Source organism: Bos grunniens, chromosome 5, assembly GCF_055505025.1.
Source record: "Bos grunniens cultivar Pamir isolate PY7600 chromosome 5, Bosgru_T2T1.0, whole genome shotgun sequence".
In the NCBI taxonomy this organism is placed as follows: Eukaryota; Metazoa; Chordata; class Mammalia; order Artiodactyla; family Bovidae; genus Bos; species Bos grunniens.
Genome location: NC_141169.1, coordinates 104,203,933 through 104,224,329, shown reverse-complemented (window position 1 = coordinate 104,224,329; position 20,397 = coordinate 104,203,933). Strand labels below are relative to the sequence as shown.

The 20,397-nt window shown below is 40.8% G+C and overlaps 1 protein-coding gene and 1 pseudogene across 1 annotated transcript in view; one reads left to right on the top strand and one right to left on the bottom strand.

The window, feature by feature from the left end:
- LOC147372847 (antigen WC1.1) overlaps positions 1–20,397 on the top strand; it is a 64,812-nt gene that overhangs the window by 18,961 nt on the left and 25,454 nt on the right. The window contains exons 5-8 of the mRNA XM_086402116.1: positions 3,043–3,135; positions 3,212–3,526; positions 4,668–4,982; positions 15,945–16,259. Coding sequence (XP_086258242.1) covers positions 3,043–3,135; positions 3,212–3,526; positions 4,668–4,982; positions 15,945–16,259 — 1,038 coding nt within the window. The remainder of the gene's footprint in view (positions 1–3,042; positions 3,136–3,211; positions 3,527–4,667; positions 4,983–15,944; positions 16,260–20,397) is intronic.
- On the bottom strand, positions 10,024–10,600 carry LOC147372849 (NADH dehydrogenase [ubiquinone] 1 alpha subcomplex subunit 12 pseudogene; annotated as a pseudogene).

Genomic DNA, 20,397 nt, shown 5'->3' with positions numbered 1-20,397 from the left:
TCTATTTTATTTAAGTGTTTGTTTTAAAGTTAGACATTGAAGAAATTATAGAAATCCTTCAGAAAGAATTTTGTTTTGCTTTTACTTATGGATAGATTTGGCCTTCCTTGGTGACTCAGATGGTAAAAAATCTGGCTGCAATGCGGGAGACCTGGGTTTGATCCCTGGATTGGGAAGATCCCCTGGAGGAGGGCATGGCAAGCCACTCCAGTATTCTTGCTTGAAAAATCCTATGGGCAGAGGAGCCTGGTGGGCTATAGTCCATGGGGGTCACAAACAATCTGACATGACTGAGCAACTAAGCACAGCACAGGGATAGATATAGGGATACAACAACTTATTTAACTCATTCTTATAGCAACACTTGGGTTAAAACAAAAATTGTGATACTGTCAGAAGCAGAACTCTCCACAGAGAAGGTGAACAATAAGAGTATGATAACTTTACTGCTGGGTCACGGCTTTCATAGCAAACATCCTCTTCCAAGAACACAAGAGAAGACTCTACACATGGACATCACCAGATGGTCAACACCGAAATCAGATTGATTATATTCTTTGCAGCCAAAGATGGAAAAGCTCTATACAGGCAGCAAAAACAAGACTGGGAGCTGACTGTAGCTCAGATCATGAACTCCTTATTGCCAAATTCAGACTTAAATTGAAGAAAGTGCGGAAAAGCACTAGACCATTCATATATGATCTAAATCAAGTCCCTTATGACTATACGGTGGAAGTGAGAAGTAGATTTAAGGGACTAGATCTGATAGACAGAATGCCTGATGAACTATGGACAAAGGTTCATGACATTGCACAGGGGACAGGAATCAAGACCATCCCCAAGAAGAAATGCAAAAAAAGAAAATGGCTGTCTGAGGAGGCCTTCCAAATAGGTGTGAAAAGAAGGGAAGCAGAAAGCAAAGGAGAAAAGGAAATATATACCCATTTGAATGCAGGGTTCCAAAGAATAGCAAGGAGATAAGAAAGCCTTCCTCAGTGATCAATGCAAATAAATAGAGGAAAACAACAGAATTGGAAAGACTAGAGATCTCTTCAAGAAAATTAGAGATACCAAGGGAACATTTTATGCAAAGATGGGGTCAATAAAGGATAGAAATGGTATGGACCTAACAGAAACAGAAGATATTAAGAAGAGGTGGCAAGAATACATAGAACTGTACAAAAAAGATCTTCACAACCTGGATAATGATGATGGTGTGATCACTCACACTCACCTAGAGCCAGACACCCTGGAATGTGAAGTCAAATGGGCATTAGGAAGCATCACTACTAACAAAGCTGGTGGAGGTGATGGAATTCCAGTTGAGCTCTTTCAAATCTGAAAGATGATGCTGTGAAAGTGCTGCATGCAATATGTCAGCAAATTTGGAAAACTCAGCAGTGGCCACAGGACTGGAAAAGCTCACTTTTCATTCCAATCCCAAAGAATGCTCAAACTACCGCACAATTGTACTCATCTCACATGCTAGGAAAGTAATGCTCAAAATTCTCCAAGCCAGGCTTCAGCAATATGTGGTCCATGAACTTCCAGATGTTCAAGCTGGCTTTAGAAAAGGCAGAGGAACCAGAGATCAAATTGCCAACATCTGTTGGATCATCAAAAAAGCAAGAGAGTTCCAGAAAAAACATTTATTTCTGCTTTATTGACTATGCCAAAGCCTTTGACTGTGTGGATCACAATAAACTGTGGAAAATTCTGAAAGAGATGGGAATACCAGACCACCTGATCTGCCTCTTGAGAAACCTGTATGCATGTCATAAAGCAACAGTTAGAACTGGACATGGAACAACAGACTGTTTCCAAATAGGAAAAGGAGTACATCAAGCCGTATATTGTCACCCTGTTTATTTAACTTATATGCAGAGTACATCATGAGAAACACTGGGTTGGATGAAGCACAAGCTGGAATCAAGATTGCTGGGAGAAATATCAATAACCTCAGATATGCAGATGACACCACCCTTATGGAGGAAAGTGAAGAAGAACTGAAAAGCCTCTTGATGAAGGTGAAAGAGGAGAGTGAAGAAGTTGGCTTAAAGCTCAACATTCAGAAAATGACGATCATGGCATCTGGCGCCATCACTTTGTGGGAAATAGATGGGGAAACAGTGGAAGAAGTGGCTGACTTTATTTTTTTGGGCTCCAAAATCACTGCAGATGGTGACTGTAGCCAAGAACTTAAAAGACGCTTACTCCTTGGAAGGAAAGTTATGACCAACCTAGACAGCATATTAAAAAGCAGAGACAATACTTTGTCAACAAAGTTCCATCTAGTCAGAAGCTATGGTTTTTCCAGTAGTCATGTATGGATATGACAGTTGGACTATAAAGAAAGCTGAGCACCAAAGAATTGATGCTTTGAACTGTGGTGTTGGAGAAGACTCTCGAGAGTCCCTTGGACTGCAAGGAGATCCAACTAGTCCATCTTAGAAGAGATCAGTCCTGGGTGTTCATTGGAAGGACTGATGAAGCTGAAACTCCCAGTACTTTGGCTACCTGATGTGAAGAACTCTATCATGTGAAAAGGCCCTGATGCTGGGAAAGAGTGATGGCAGGAGGAGAAGGGGAGGATAGAGGATGAGATGGTTGGATGGTATCATCGACTGGATGGACATGGGTTTGGGTGGACTCTGGGAGTTGGTGATGGACAAGGAGGCCTTGCGTGCTGTGGTTCATGGGGTTGCAAAGAGTCAGACATGACTGAGTGAATGAACTGAAGTGAACTGAATACAGCTTTCATATAAGCTCCATCAGGAGGGATTGGGGGCAGGAGAAGGGGATGACAGAGGATGAGATGGCTGGATGGCATCACCGACTCAATGGAGGTGAGTCTGAGTGAACTCCAGGAGATGGTGATGGACAGAGAGGCCTGGCCTGCTGCAATTCATGGGGTCTCAAAGAGTCGGACACGACTGAGTGACTGAACTAACTAACTAACTAACTAACCAAGTCATTATTTCCCTTAATTCAGTTTCCTGTTCTTCAACCCTTCCAGACTTCTGATCATTGTTGTTTCTTCAGGAAACCAGATCCAGGTGCTTCCCCAGTGCAACGACTCCGTGTCTCAACCTACAGGCTCTGCGGCCTCAGAGGACAGCGCCCCCTACTGCTCAGGTGAGGGTCCCACAGGACAGAAGATCCTTCTCATTCCCCAGGTCGACGCCCCATTGTCCCATTTCTCTCTCCTCAGACAGCAGGCAGCTCCGCCTGGTGGACGGGGGCGGTCCCTGCGCCGGGAGAGTGGAGATCCTTGACCAGGGCTCCTGGGGCACCATCTGTGATGACGGCTGGGACCTGGACGATGCCCGCGTGGTGTGCAGGCAGCTGGGCTGTGGAGAAGCCCTCAATGCCACGGGGTCTGCTCACTTCGGGGCAGGATCAGGGCCCATCTGGTTGGACAACTTGAACTGCACAGGAAAGGAGTCTCACGTGTGGAGGTGCCCTTCCCGGGGCTGGGGGCAGCACAACTGCAGACACAAGCAGGACGCGGGGGTCATCTGCTCAGGTCTGAGCTGCACACTGTCCACAGGCTGGAGGAGGGGTGGGGCCTTGGAGGACGGGGTCTGAGCCCTGAGGGAGAGATGCTCAAAGGACCAGCGAAGGAGGCTTCCTCCCATGGAGCCTGTCTTTCCAGCAGACGTGAAGACGATGTGCTTTCACTTCCTCCCGCAGCAGCTGCGGATCTGGTCGTCTCTTCTCAGCAGTGTTTCCTGGCAGAGCCGATTTTTACAGTTTTTCTTGAAAGCAGGGCTCTCTCTCCAGTTACATACAAAAAATTTAAACCCACGGTACTAGTTTCCGTTTGCTTCAGTAACAATTTTAAATTAGTGGGTTAAAACAACATATATTTATTTCCTTTGGGGGAGAATCTATTTCTTGTCTTTTCAGTGTTCTAGATTAAAAAAAAAAAAAAAGAAAGTCGCACAATCGTGTCTGACTCTTTGCGATCCCATGGACTGCATCCTGCCCTGCCCCTCTGTCCATGGAATTCTCAAGCTTCTAGACACTGTCTACATCCCTTGATTCACAGCCTCCTTCATCCATTATCAGGCCAGAAATGCTGCAGGCCTCCAGATATTAGCCAGAGTCACATTTCTCTCTTTAGGCAGAGCTAAGAAATGTATTCCATGTTTAAGGATAGTGGGTCCAAGGATGTGCTCAGACTGGGCTCACATTGTTCATACAATATTCTATCTTAATCTCACCATCCCAAGGTCCTTATCTTAATCACATCTGTAAATCCTTTTTGTCAGGTATGGTAACATATTCACAGGTTGCAGAGCCTGGGATGTAGACATTTTGGGGTTAATTATTCTGCCTATCTCCCTAATATCCACATCACATCCCTTAACATACTCTTCAAAGATTTTGTTAGGAAGCAGAATTCAGCTGCCCCTCCCTGACTAGCGCCCACACAGTTTGGTCTTCCTCTCAATTCATATCCACTACACCATTGTGGTAGAAATAGAAAGACAGATACAAATGGACAAAGTCAGTTAAAAGGGCGGTGATGTCAGTCTTGTCATCTAGTGGGTATCTCTTGAACAAGGTCAGAGATGAATGTTTATTATTTCTAGAAGAAAGGAAAACCTAGAACATGCAGCAAAATTTTCACTGTGTCCTGTCTCCTCCTCTTTCAACCTTAGAGTTCCTGGCCCTCAGGATGGTGAGTGAGGACCAGCAGTGTGCTGGGTGGCTGGAAGTTTTCTACAATGGGACCTGGGGCAGTGTCTGCCGTAACCCCATGGAAGACATCACTGTGTCCACGATCTGCAGACAGCTTGGCTGTGGGGACAGTGGAACCCTCAACTCTTCTGTTGCTCTTAGAGAAGGTTTTAGGCCACAGTGGGTGGATGGAATCCAGTGTCGGAAAACTGACACCTCTCTCTGGCAGTGTCCTTCTGACCCTTGGAATTACAACTCATGCTCTCCAAAGGAGGAAGCCTATATCTGGTGTGCAGGTGATTTACTGTCTGTTTCTGTGTGTCTGTCCCAACCCTGTAGGATGCAGTGAGATTTGATATTTTAAAATCTAAGTGATGAGTTTAATTTGGGTCCACAAAATGACATTAAGTGAAAATGTTAGTGTCCAACTCAGTTGTGTCTGACTCTTTGTGTCTGCATGGACTATAGCCTGACAGGCTCCTCTGTCCATGGAATTCTCCAGGCAAGAATACTGGAATGGGTTTCCATTCCTTTCTCCAGGGGATCATCCCAACCTAGGTATCACAATTGAGTCTCCCACACTGCAGTCAGATTCTTTACCGTCTGAGTCACCAGAGAAGCCTAAATGAGGTAAGGATGAAATTAATTTTATCCACATATTCCACTCTTGTTTGTTAAAATTTTTAATTGAGATGTAATTCTTGTAACATTATATTAGTTCTAAGTGCAAAACATAGTGTTTATGTTTTTGTACATATTGGTAAATCATCACCACATGTACAGTAATATCCATCACCACATGTAGTTACAATTTTTTTCCTTATGATCCCACAAGTAAGAATTTGCATGCTGCAACTAAGACCCAGGACAACCAAATAAATAATTAATTTTCAAAGACAGCATTATTCTCTTCATAGTCGACATAAGAACATGCATCATGTTTTTTTTTTTTTTTTAATCCACATTAGGGCTTCCCTGATAGCTAAGCTGGTAAAGAATCCGCCTACAATGCAGGAGACCCCGGTTTGATTCCTGGGTCGGAAAGATCCACTGGAGAAGGGATAGGCTACTCACTCCAGTATTCTTGGGCTTCCCTAATGACTCTGCAGGTAAAGAATCTGCCTGCAATGTGGGAAACCTAGGTGCAATCCCTGGCTTGGGAAGACCCCTGGAGAAGGGAAAGGCTACCCACTCCAGTATTTTGTCCTAGAGAATTCCATGGATTGTATACTCCATGGGGTCGTAAAGAGTTGGACATGACTGAGCAACTTTCACAAACACTATATACAAAAATATTATCTTCTTTCCTATATTACAGTTTTTTTTTCTTTTTTTCTTTTTTAATATAAATTTATTTATTTTAATTGGAGGTTAATTGCTTTACAATATTGTATTGGTTTTGCCATACATCAACATGAATCCACCACATGTATACACGTGTTCCCCATCCTGAACCCCCCTCTCTCCTCCCTCCCCATACCATCCCTCTGGGTCATCTCAGTGCACCAGCTCCAAGAAACCAGTATCATGCATCGAACCTGGACTGGCGACTTGTTTCATATATGATATTATACATGTTTCAATGCCATTCTCCCAAATCATCCCACCCTTGCCCTCTCCCACAGAGTCCAAAAGACTGTTCTATACATCTGTCTCTTTTGCTGTCTCGCACACAGGGTTATCGTTACCATCTTTCTAAATTCCATATATATGCGTTAATATACTGTATTCGTGTTTTTCTTTCTGGCTTAGTTCACTCTGTATAATAGGCTCCAGTTTCATCCACCTCATTATTACAGTTAAGATATCTTTTATGACAATATTTTTTTCTCTAGAATGTTTTAAAATTTTTATTTATTTATAGGAACTCTCTATAAACAAACATCACTTCAGTTCAGTCGCTCAGTTGTGTCAGCTTCAACATCAGTCCTTCCAATGAACACTCAGGACTGATCTCCTTTAAGATGGACTGGTTGGATTTCCTTGCAGTTCAAGGGACTCTCAAGAGTCTTGTCCAACACCACAGTTCAAAAGCATCAATTCTTAGGTGCTCAGCTTTCTTTATAGTCTTATAAACAAACATCACTTACTCTTTCTTAAATATTTTTGTAAATATTTCCCCCATTTTTTGCATATATGTTTAAGGTTATATATGTGAATGGGGGGGGTTATGTTATCAAATCTATAATGGTTTACTTTTTTGACTTCTGCCTTTAATGAAATGTTTCATGTGTTCTTATCTGGTGATGATATTATACAATCACACATAGTAAAATAAATTCAGATAAATAAATGAATTCAAAATTAGGTTTTGAATATTCTTTAGTGGAACTGTAAAATTATTTGCAGAAATTTCTGTAAAACTGTAAAACTGTAAAAACTGTAAAACTGTAAAATTGTTTGCAGAAATATACTGCAAAATTAGGTTTTGAATTCATTTATTTATCTGAATTTATTTTACTATGTGTGATTGTATAATATCATCACCAGATAAGAACACATGTATACCTGTGGCAGATTCATTTTGATATTTGGCAAAACTAATACAATTATGTAAAGTTTAAAAATAAAATAAAATTTAAAAAAGAATTATATTTTAGATATATGATAGCTTCATCACAAAATAAAAACACATTGCTTCATGATTTCATGGATATGATGTCAAAAGTACAGGCAACAAAGCAAAAATAGACAAGTGGGAATATATCAAACTAAAAATCTTCAAGCCAAAGGAAACATCAACAGAGTGAAAAAGCAAGCTAGCACAAATTATATAAGGTATTAATTTGCAAACAAATGAGGAACTCCTGCAACTCAAGGAAAAAAATCCAAAACTTAACAACTGAATTAAAAAGTAGGCCAAGGGCTTGAACAGACATTTCTCTAAAGAAGACATACAAATGGCTAGTGGGTGTATGAAAAATGCTTGACATTGTCAATCATCAGGGAAATGTAAATCAAAACCAGAAAGATATCATCTCACACATGTCAGAATGACTGTTTTTTTGTTTTTTTTTTTTTTAAAGACACCTAAGTGTTTGCAAGGCTGTGGAGAAATTGACACTTTCTGTGTATTTATCCACATGAAATGTATAAATTTTATTAATAAAGCTATGCAATCCGAGGGTTAAATCTCTGGACTTTCACTGTCACGGGTCCAGGTTCAATCCCTGACCTGGGAACTAAGATCCCATGAGCCATAGCACAGCCAAAAACAAACAAACAACAACACAAAAACTATGACCAAAAAATCTGTATGATTTGTAGTGATGTCCCTTTTCATTCTTGGTTTTGTTAACTTCATTTACTCTCTGCTCTTCATTGGTATTGATCAGTGTTCATCAATTTTCAATGAGCCATGTTTAAAGGGTTTTTTCCTATGTTTTCCATCTTATGCTTACCTTCTTTTCTGTTCATTATTGTTCCTTTTTTAATTAACTCCAACATTCTCTATTCTTTAGGCTTTCTCATCTCCTAGTTTCTTAATTGAAGCTTACATTTTTTTCACTTTCAGTCTTTCCTCTTCTCTAAATCTAGGCTATAAATATTCCTTAGGCACTACTTGAGTTTCATTAGAAGAATTTATGATAATATAATTATTTTGTGTTTGTTATCATTATTATTGTATTTTTATTATCATTATTTCACAATATTTGGTAAATTTTAAATTTATTCCCAGACTCAGGTGTTTTTTGGAAGGGTGCCGCTGAATTTCACAAAATAGGGATGGCTAACAATATTTTCTTTTTAATTCTTAATTTTATTCCACTGTGGTCAGAGTAAATACTCTGTATGAATTCAAAGAGTGAAATATTTTGTCCTATTATGTGGTCATTTTTGATAATTGTTCCTAGTGCATTTACAATAATGTGAACTCTTGCATTGTTGGGTCATTGCTCTATGTGTTACTTAGTTAAATGTGCTGATTATTTTGGTGTACATCTACTGTATTCTTTGTTTTTTGTATGTCTGGTCTGTATGCTATTGAAAAAGATACAGTAAAAATCCCCCATTTTGATTGTGATTTTGCCTATTTCTTCTTTTCACTCTGTCAAGTATATTTCAAAGCTATGTTCTATTACCTTTCTTGAATTTTGATGTTTATATCTTTATTAAGGGTGCATCTCATTATAATCATGAAAATTCTCTCTTTCATTCAATTAGTGTTCGGTTCAGTTCAGTTCGGCCGCTAAGTTGTGTCTGACTCTTTGCGATCCCATGGACTGCAGCACCCCAGGCTGCCCTGTCCACCACCAACTCCCAGAGTTTACCCAAACTCATGTCCATTGAGTCAGTGATGTCATCCAGCAATCTCATCCTCTGTCATCCCCTTCTCCTTCTGCCCCCAATCTTTCTCAGCATTGGGGTCTTTTGAAATGAGTCAGCTCTTCACATCAGGTGGCCAAAATATTGGAGTTTCAGCTTCAACATCAGTCCTTCCAGTGAGCACTCAGGACTGATCTCCTTTAGGATGGACTGGTTGGATGTCCTTGCAGTCCAAGGGATTCTCAAGAGTCTTCTCCAACACCACAGTTCAAAAGCATCAATTCTCCATTGCTCAGCTTTCTTTACAGTCCAACTCTCACATCCACACATGACTACTAGAAAAACCATAGCTTCTGACTAGATGGACATTTGTTGGCAAAGTAATGTCTCTGCTTTTTAGTATGCTGTCTAGGTTGGTTATAACTTTCCTTCCAAGGAGCAAGCGTCTTTTAATTTCATGGCTGCAATCACCATCTGCAGTGATTTTGGAGCCCCCAAAATAAAGTCAGCTACTGTTTCCACTGTTGCCATATCTATTTGCCATGAAGTGATGGGACCAGATGCCATGATCTTGTTTCCTGAATGTTGAGCTTTAAGCCAACTTTTTCACTCTCCTCTTTCACTTTCGTCAAGAGGCTCTTTAGTTCTTCACTTTCTGCCATAAGGGTGGTGTCATCTGCATATCTGAGGTTATTGATATGTCTCCCAGCAATCTTGATTCCAGCTTGTGCTTCATCCAGCCCAGCATTTCTCATGTGGTATTCTGTATTTAAGTTAAATAAGCAGGATGACAATATACAGCCTTGAGGTACTCTTTTTCCTATTTGGAACTAGTCTGTTGTTCCATGTCCAGTTCTAACTGTTGCTTTATGACATGCATACAGGTTTCTTAAGAGGCAGGCAAGGTGGTCTAGTATTCCCATCTCTTTCAGAATTTTCCACAGTTTATTGTGATCCACAGTCAAAGGCTTTGGCATAGTCAATAAAGCAGAAATAGATGTTTTCCTGGAACTCTCTTGCTTTTTCAATGATCCAACAGATGTTGGCAATTTGATCTCTGGTTCCTCTGCCTTTTCTTTCTTTTTTTTTTTTAATCAAATAACTTTAATCAAGTTAACAGTAAGCAGTACAATTATAGGAAAAGCCCCATATTTTATACGTAAATTGCTTTTCGTTGTCTTCACTTGTAAGGTGTCAAAGGTGGGACCCACTCCTGAATCTTCTTTCTAGTGGTGGAATAAGGTACGTACTGTTGTGGAGTGCCACTCAGATTGAATTTATGGTTTGTCCAAACGAATTTACGAGCAGTAGGTGGTTTTACTGTTGGAGGATCATCAGTCATACAGTGAAGTCAACGATGCCATTCAGGGGGCACCATGCTTCCATCCACATCCCAGAATGTGTTTTTGCCATTCATTTCAGTAGTATATATAACCCATCTGTGTCGGCCAAAAAACTGCTTGTTGTCTTCATAGTATTTATTTCCATATTTGTCTTCTCCCACTAATGTGCCAACCCTCACATCATTCGCCCTGAACAAGACTTGTAGATAGCCGCGGAGGCCACCGTGGCCGCTGACCTGCTGCAGCCCGCGCTTCAGGACCTGCAGCAACTCCCCCTCTGCCTTTTCTAAAACCAGCTTGAACATCAGGAAGTTCACAGTTCACGTATTGCTGAAGCCTGGCTTGGAGAATTTTGAGCATTACTTTACTAGCGTGTGAGATGAGTGCAATTGTATGGTAGTTTGAACATTCTTTGGCATTGCCTTTCTTTGGGATTGGAATGAAAACTGCCCTTTTCCAGTCCTGTGGCCACTGCTGAGTTTTCCAAATTTGCTGGCATATTGAGTGCAGCACCTTCACAGCATCATCAGGATTTGAAATAGGTCAACTGGAATTCCATCACCTCCACTAGCTTTGTTAGTAGTGATGCTTCCTAAGGCCCACTTGACTTCACATTCCAGGATGTCTGGCTCTAGGTCAGTGATCACACCATTGTGATTATCTGGGTTGTGAAGATCTTTTTTGTACAGTTCTTCTGTGTATTCTTGCCACCTCTTCTTAATATCTTCTGCTTCTGTTAGGTCCATACCCTTTCTGTCTTTTATTCATCTTTGCATGAAATGTTCCCTTGGTATCTCTAATTTTCTTGAAGAGATTTCTAGTCTTTCCCATTCTTTTGTTTTCCTCTATTTCTTTGCACTGATCACCAAGGAAGGATTTCTTATCTCTCCTTGCTATTTTTTGGAACTCTGCATTCACATGAGTATATCTTTCCTTTTCTCCTTTGCTTTTTGCTTTCCTTCTTTTCACAGCTATTTGTAAGGCCTCCTCAGACAGCCATTTTGCTTTTTTGTATTTCTTTTTCTTGGGGATGGTCTTGATTTCTGTCTCCTGTACAGTGTCACGAACCTCTGTCCATAGTTTATCAGGCACTCTGTCTATCAGATCTAGTCCCTTAAATCTACTTCTCACTTCCACTGTATAGTCATAAGGGATTTGATTTAGGTCATACCTGAATGGTCTAGTGTTTTTCCCCACTTTCTTCAATTTAAGTCTGAATTTGGCAATAAGGAGTTCATGCTCTGAGCCACAGTCAACTCCTGGTCTTGTTTTTGCTGCCTGTACAGAGCTTCTCCATCTTTGGCTGCGAAGAATGTAATCTATCTGATTTCAGTGTCGGCCATCTGGTGATGTCCCTGTGTAGAGTCTTCTCTTTTGTTGTTGGAAGAGGGTGTTTGCTATGATCAGTGTGTTTTCTTGGCAAAACTCTCTTAGCCTTTGCCCTGCTTCATTCTGTACTCCGAGGTCAAATTTGCCTGTTACTCCAGGTGTTTCTTGACTTCATACTTTTGCATTCCAGTCCCCTATAATGAAAAGGACATCTTTTTTGGGTATTAGTTCTAAAAAGTCACGTAGGTCTTCATAGAACCATTCAACTTCTGCTTCTTCAGCATTACTGGTTGGGGCATAGACTTGGATTACTGTGATATTGAATGGTTTGCCTTGGAAATGAACAGAGAGATCATTCTGTTGTTTTTGTGATTGCATCCAAGTACTGCATTTCAGACTCTTTTGTTGACTATGATGGTTACTCCATTTCTTCTAAGTGATTCCTGCCCATAGTAGTAGATATAATGGTCATATGAGTTAAATTCACCTATTCCAGTCCATTTTAGTTCACCGATTCCTAGAATGTTGACATTCACTGTTGCCATCTCCTGTTTGACCACTTCCAATTTTCCTTCATTCATGGACCTAACATTCCAGGTTCCTATGCAATATTGCTCTTTACACCATTGGACCTTGCTTCTATCACCAGTCACATTCACAACTGGGTATTGTTTTTGCCTTGGCTCCCTACCTTCATTCTTTTTGGAGTTATTTCTCCACTGATCTCCAGTAACATATTGGGCACCTACTGACCTGGGGAGTTCATCTTTCAGTGTCCTATCTTTTTGCCTTTTCATACTGTTCATGGGGTTTTTCAAGGCAAGAATACTTCAGTGGTTTGCCATTCCCTTCTCCAGTGGACCACATTTTGTCAGACCTCTCCACCATGACCTGTCCATCTTGGTTGGCCCTATACAGCCTGGCTTAGTTTCATTGAGTTAGACAAGGCTGTGGTCCATATGATCAGGTTGGCTAGTTTTCTGTGATTGTGGTTTCAGTCTGTCTGCCCTCTGATGCCCTCTCAGCACTACTGTCAATTAGTGTATCTTTTCCTAAAGTCTACTTTCTGGGACATTGATAAAGCTACTCCAGTTTTCTTATAGTTAGTACATTTTTTCCATCATTGTACTTTCAGCCTTTCTTTGTTTTCATAATATAAGGTTATCATTTTGCAAGTAACATTTGCATCAGTTTTGTTTTATCTTAATCCATTCACTGTAAATGCAATTACTGATATTGATGTATTGGTATCTGCCATTTGCTTTTAATTGATCCACATGCTTTATGTCCCTTTTTCTCTCCCTTTTTTTCCCCTTCCTTTAGTATTAAATAAATCTGTTATTATTTCAGATTTTCCTTTTCCTTTTAATTTTCAGTAGCTTTACTAGGAAGTTTATGAAAACTCTTCCATTTATATTTTTAAAAAATTTTCTATCATTATACCTTCAATTATGACTTCTGTAGTTCTGTCTCTCTGTCTCTGTATCTCTTCTCCCTCTCCTACTCTTTCTTTTCCTTCTCATCTCTCATCTTTATGACTCCTCTAAATCACTGTATTCTAAGTTCTATCTAAAATTTGTTTGACTTATCCATTCACTTTTAATCCTAGATATTTTATTTTAGGTCAACAATGGTTCCATTGCTATTTTTATTTGTTTATGATTATTTGTTAATTTTTTCATCTTTTTACCTGTATATTCTCCCCTTCTCTCTTTTTCCCTAAATACACTGATTGTAGTTAAAATCCTTATGCATTTCTATCATGTGTGTCTCTGAATTCTCTTATCTCTTTTTTTCACTTTGGTCATTTGTCGTGTTATCCTAACTTGTCAAATGTCATGTCATTTTTTATTGAATGCTATAAATTATATATGAAAAAGTAAGATACTCCTGATACATTTTCTAATACCTGAAAGGATCTACCCTTTTATTTTGCTAGGCAGATGGGGGAAGGGGTGTACATCACTCAAACATCTAAATATAACCTAAGACTGAGCTGTAATAAGTGTGGGTTGCAGTTTTGGTAGTACCCGGTCCACCTGTGATTTTTCTGTCCCTGTGACAGGGGATTTCAGACATTTCAGTTCAGAGCCTGGATTCTTTGGCAGCTCAGTACCCAAGAGAATGAGAAAGACTCTGCTTTCCAAGTCTTTTTATATAGTTCTTTAGCCTACTGTCCTTCACAGCTTATATACTGGGCAGATATTTGAGGAGAAAATGTGTTGTGTGAGAGAGGCTCTCAAGACTCTAATTTTGTCACTCCAGCACCAGGTAACTCCCAAATTATGCTGGTTTCCTGTCACAACAATAGTCCTCTGCTTGCCCAAGACCAGATTCAGAATCATTAAATTATGCAATGAATCAGCAAATTCCCAGAGAAAAAGAAGCTATAGATCCTTGGCTAACATTGAAATAACCTCCACTCTTTAGAATTTTAGCATATTTAGTCCATGTTGTATCAACAAATGTTGAATACATTTCAGTTCAGTTCAGTTCAGTCGCTCAGTAGTGTCTGACTCTTTGTGGCCCCATGAATTGCAGCACGCCAGGCCTTCCTGTCCATCACCAACTCCCGGAGTTCACTCAAACTCACCTCCATCGAGTCGGTGATGCCATCCAGCCATCTCATCCTCTGTCGTCCCCTTCTCCTCCTGCCCCCAATCCCTCCCAGCATCAGAGTCTTTTCCAATGAGTCAACTCTTCGCATGAGGTGGCCAAAGTACTGGAGTTTCAGCTTTAGCGTCATTCCTTCCAAAGAAATCCCAGGGCTTATCTCCTTTAGAATGGACTGTTTGGATCTCATTGCAGTCCAAGGGACTCTCAAGAGTCTTCTCCAACACCACAGTTCAAAAGCATCAATTCTTTGGTGCTCAGCTTTCTTCATAGTCCTTCTCTCACATCCATACACGACTACTGGAAAAACCATAGCCTTGACTAGATGGACCTTTGTTGGGAAAGTAACATTTACTGTTTCTTAAAAAACATTTTTCAGCTTTTTAAGTTGTATCCAGCAAGACCCAGCAAAACACATTGGCCTGCTGTGAATTCCTCCATTCTCCATCGAAGTGGAAAATTTTAGGTTTAATTCTCTACTTCATCATTTACTTAAAGTGCAACATTGATAGACATTCTTTAACCCTTCTTTACATCACTTTTATGTATAAATGGAGAGAATAATACAGTGAGCTTGTTAATATTATTTGTTCAAGGGCTTGCATGAATGTGACCTATTTCTGCTCAGTGATAGAACTAGAAGAACTTTGCCAGTGGCTCAGCTGTAAAGAATCCACCTGCAATGCAGGAGACACTGGTTAGATCACTGGGTCAGGAAGATCCCCTGGAGGACTGCATGGCAACCCACTCCAGTATTCTTGCCTGGAGAATCCCATGGGCAGAAGAGCCTGGTGGGCTACAGTTCATAGGGTCTTAAAGAGTTGAACATGACTGAAGTGACTAAGCAAACATACACACTGTTTCCCCCTAAAGACCACATAACTCCAAAATTTGAATAACAGAGATTCTTGACACAAAGTCCAAGGAGGGATTATATTTTTTGGGAGAAGAAGCAACACTCTATGATTTCCAATGGCATCTTGCCAGTGTCAGTGTTCCCTGACATCATTTCTCATGCAAAGTTGTTCAGTCAACTCAAAGAGATCACATTCTTTGAAAGTAAGTATCCAGATCTGAAGTCTGAAGCTTAGAACCACAAATGAAATATTCTGGGGTAAACCAAGATATCACAGAATCCATTTGTTTTTCAGCTCTGAATGACTGTACCAAGGAGAAGGATTCTAATGGTAGAGGATTCATGATTGCTATCTGAGGCATCTGATAAGGCCTGACTCCACTCCCTTTACTCAACCCCTTTAACTCTTAGGTCAACGGCATCAAAATGTGTGTGCTTTAAAAGGAATCCATCCAGCTGCCAGCTCATTCCTGTGACTCTGAACTCATTTAACTGCTCTGGGTAGAGAGACTAACATTTCCTGTAAATCTTTCTCTGATGCTGTGCAGAACTCTACAGATCAGAATGTTAACTCTGATAGGACCTTGTACCACCTTCTGTCTCAGACTACTCACTAGAGTGCTTTCAACTTACTTACTTCCTGTTTTATTTTCTTCCTATTTTTCAACCTCATTATTCTCTTGCCACTGGTATAAAAAACCAGACCCAGCTGCTGCCCCATTGCAACAACTCTGTGTCTGAACCAGCAGGGTCTGCAGCCTCAGAGGAGAGCGCCCCCTACTGCTCAGGTGGGGGTCCCAGAGGACAGAAAACCCTTCCCAACCCCTGGTATCCCATTTCTCTCTGCTCAGACAGCAGACAGATCCGCCTGGTGGATGGAGGTGGTCGCTGCTCTGGGAGAGTGGAGATCCTTGACCAGGGCTCCTGGGGCACCATCTGTGATGACAGCTGGGACCTGGAAGATGCCCGCGTGGTGTGCAAGCAGCTGGGCTGTGGAGAAGCCCTGGACGCCACTGTCTCTTCCTTCTTCGGGACGGGATCAGGGCCCATCTGGCTGGATGAAGTGAACTGCAGAGGAGAGGAGTCCCAAGTATGGAGGTGCCCTTCCTGGGGATGGCGGCAACACAACTGCAATCATCAAGAAGATGCAGGAGTCATCTGCTCAGGTATGGTCAGTTCTTTGTCCACAGGCTGAGAAAATGAAAAGTTCCAAGAAAGCTGGTGCCTGATCAGCAAGGCAATGGGAGATAGGTGGACTAGAGAGGACTCAGACGCCTACCCATCCTCCCTGAGTGTGCTGTGGCTATGAGTGATGAGTGTTATATACTTTGCTCTTATAAGTCTCTGCTATTCTTTTTGTCTCCAGTGGACTTACCTGACGCTAAAATAGCTTTATTCATTCTCCTAATTAAAATAAATCCTTATAATTTTTTTTCATAATTCACTTTTTGTAAGAGTGAAACATTTGCTAACTGCCACATACACGTTCTCTTTGCACAGGGAGGCTATGAGAAGGAGGGACAAGAATGAGGATGTACTTTCCTGGGTGGAGTTGTTTCTGTACAAACAATGTGAGACATTATTTTGCACTAGGCTAGTAGGACTGGAGGTTACTCTTACTATAGGAGGATATCATTTACATATATAGAGGTGACCCCTAAAGGGATATTATTTAACAAATCAGAGATTCTTATGGATTTGTGGCAGATTTCAAGTTTCCTTTGCAAATTTAGATGTAAATGTTCATAGTTCTTTGATGGTAGAACTAGAGAACTGTGAATGAAATGCTCCGAGTCATATATTCTTTCATTGTTACTAGAAAAATCTCTCTCCCCAATTTTTCCTTTAAGATATCTGTATAAATGCAAACTTTGGAGGAACACTTAGCCATGCACTGGCAAGTCAAAGGTGGAGATAATAAAACATGAATTTCTGTGTTTTATGATAAGAGATTATGTAGTTTATATTTGATGATTTCAGTGATATAAGAGACTTGTGTTTGGGGGCTTATTTGAGCAAGAGGACAAATGTAATTTTTGAAGACAGTGAAACAGGTTTTATAGTAGCTGGGAGGAAGGGGAATGGCAATGGGAGCTGATGAAGGCAACTGTGAGTTTCTCTGAGCAGCACTGAAGGTCCAGGTGTGGTGTGGAAGATGCTATGTGTGCTTAAGGACCCAAGATGTCTACACAGCAAGAGACCAGACAAGGATATATCTTTATTATATTTAATATCTTTACTCATTCACATCAGTTCAGTTCAGTTCAGTCTTTCAGAAGTGTCAGACTCTTTGTGACCCCATGAATTGCAGCATGCCAGGCCTCCCTGTCCATCACCAACTCCCGGAGTTCACTCAGACTCATGTCCATCGAGTCGGTGATGCCATCCAGCCATCTCATCCTCTGTCATCCCCTTCTCCTCCTGCCCCCAATCCCTCCCAGCATCAGAGTCTTTTCCAGTGAGTCAACTCTTCGCATGAGGTGGCCAAAGTACTGGAGCTTCAGCTTTAGCCTCATTCCTTCCAAAGAAATCCCAGGGCTGATCTCCTTCAGAATGGACTGGTTGGATCTCCCTGCAGTCCAAGGGACTCTCAAGAGTCTTCTCCAACACCACAGTTCAAAAGCATCAATTCTTCAGCTCTCAGCTTTCTTCATAGTCCTTCTCTCACATCCATACATGACCGTAGGAAAAACCATAGCCTTGACTAGATGGACCTTTGTTGGCAAAGTAATGTCTCTGCTTTTGAATATGCTATCTAGGTTGGTTCTAACTTTCCTTCCAAGGAGTAAGCATCTTTTAATTTCATGGCTGCAGTCACCATCTACAGCGATTTTGGAGCCCCCCAAAATAAAGTCTGACACTGTTTCCACTGTTTCCCCATCTATTTCCCATGAAGTGATGGGACCAGATGCCATGATCTTCGTTTTCTGAGTGTTGAGCTTTAAGCCAACTTTTTCACTCTCCTCTTTCACTTTCATCAAGATGCTTTTTAGTTCCTCTTCACTTTCTGCCATAAGGGTGGTGTCATCTGCATATCTGAGGTTACTGATATTTCTCCCAGTAATCTTGAGTCCAGCTTGTGCTTCTTCCAGCCCAGCATTTTTCGTGATGTACTCTGCATATAAGTTAAATAAGCAGGGTGACAATATACAGCCTTGATGTACTCCTTTTCTTATTCAGCCTTCTATTTAATAATTTTCTTGGAATTTTCACACACTTACTCTTCTATGTAAATTTTAAAATCAAGTAGAAAATAAAACGGAAGTAAGATATCTCAGAAGTCTCTATCTTAATATGTTCTAAGACTTTACTGATTATCCAGCACCTATTTGAAAATGTAACTTTTATCAGGGTATATAATACAGAACACAAGAAATACTTCTCTCTTTGTCTTTCTAAATTTGTAATCTCATGGAATTTATATAATATCAACAACCTCAGATATGCAAATGACATCACCTCAAATGGTAGAAAATGAAGAGGAATTAAAGAGCCTCTTGATGAAAGTGAAAGAGGAGAGTGAAAAAGCTGACTTGAAACTCAGCATTCAGAAAACTAAGATCATGGCATCCTGTCCCATCACTTCATGGCAAACAGACGGGGAAAAAATGGAAACTGTGTCAGACTTCATTTTCTTGGGCTCCAAAATCACTGTGGACAATGACTGCAATCATGAAATTAAAAGATGCTTGCTTCTTAGAAGAAAAGCTGACAAACCTAGACAGTATATTAAAAAACAGAGACATTACTTTGAGACAAAGGTCCAACTAGTCAAAGCTATGGTTTTTTCAATAGTCAGGGATGGATGTGAGAGTTGGACCATAAAGAAGGCTGAACACTGAAAAACTAATGCTTTTGAACTGTGGTGTTGGACAAGACTCTTGAGAGTCCCTTGCACTGTAAGGAGATCAAACCACTCAATCCTAAATGAAATCAACCCTGAATATTCACTGAAAGGACTGATGCTGAAGCTGAAGCTCCAATACTTTGGCCGCCTGATATGAAGAGCTGATTCACTGGAAAAGACCCTGATGCTGGGAAAGATTGGAGGCTGGTGGAGAAGGGGACGACAGAAGATGAGATAGTTAGATGGCATCACCGACTCGATGGTCATGAGTGTGAGCAAAGTCAGGGAGATAGTGAAGGACAGGGAAGCCTGTCATTCTTCAGTCCATGGGGTAGCAAAGAGTCAGACACGACTGAGTGGCTGAGCAACAACAACAACAACAAACAGTTAATTAAAAATGGTTTATCTAGGATGTGTATCCTGTGACCAAACTCCCAGCCAGAATAGATTAGGGGTCCTAACTTAGGCCTCTCTGGGGAGATGGAAATGGATTAACAATAAGGGGCAAGCAGATCATCCTCTGTCTCATCATTCATTCTTGTATGAGTGGCCAAGCTAATCCTTCAATTCTTTAATTTCTGCAGTGCATTTTCTGTTCTCTCCTGCTCTCTATGCTGCTGCTGCTGCTGCTAAGATGCTTCAGTCATCTCTGACTCTGTGCGACCCCATAGACAGCAGCCCACCAGGCTCTGCTGTCCCTGGGATTGTCCAGGCAAGCACACTGGAGTGGGTTGCCATTGCCTTCTCCACCTGCTCTCTATAGTCGATTTTTATTATATTACATCATTCTTTTTGGGACTTCAAAGTTCACAAATGTATGCAATCAGAGTCCTTCACCAGAACAAATTCCACCATGTACATAAATAATTATGAGCACACTCAGAAACCAGGAAAATTATTTGAAAAGTTGTTCTTTATGATGTGCAGGTTTTTTTCCTATTGGATTACCTTTTCTGTATCTAAAATATGGTCTCTGAAGGATGAAATCATTATCATCAGTCTTTTTTTGGTCTCTCTCTCTCATACTCCATCCACTCCCCATTTAACCTGCCACTCACTCCACCTCACTCCCTACAGAAGTTCTTTCCTTTTGGAGTCTCCTTTCCATGTATTTGCAGCTCTTAAGCTTGTTTTTTCTTTTCTGCATTGGGAGAAATCAGAAAGGGTAGCAGGGTTATGTGGCAAATGGGAGGAGCACAGGGGATAGAAAGTGTTAAAATCTTGTTGAACAAGTCTTTTTTCCCCAAAATGTTTTTATGTTTCATTCTTATTGAGGCGTTTGCAATTTAGAAATCTAAAGTATATATTAAAAGACACTTACTCCTTGGAAGGAAAGTAACCTTCCTAGACAGCAACCTAGTAACCAACCTAGACAGCATATTAAAAAGCAGAGATATTACTTTGCCAACAAAAGTCCATCTAGTCAAGGCTATGGTTTTTCCAGTGGTCATGTATGG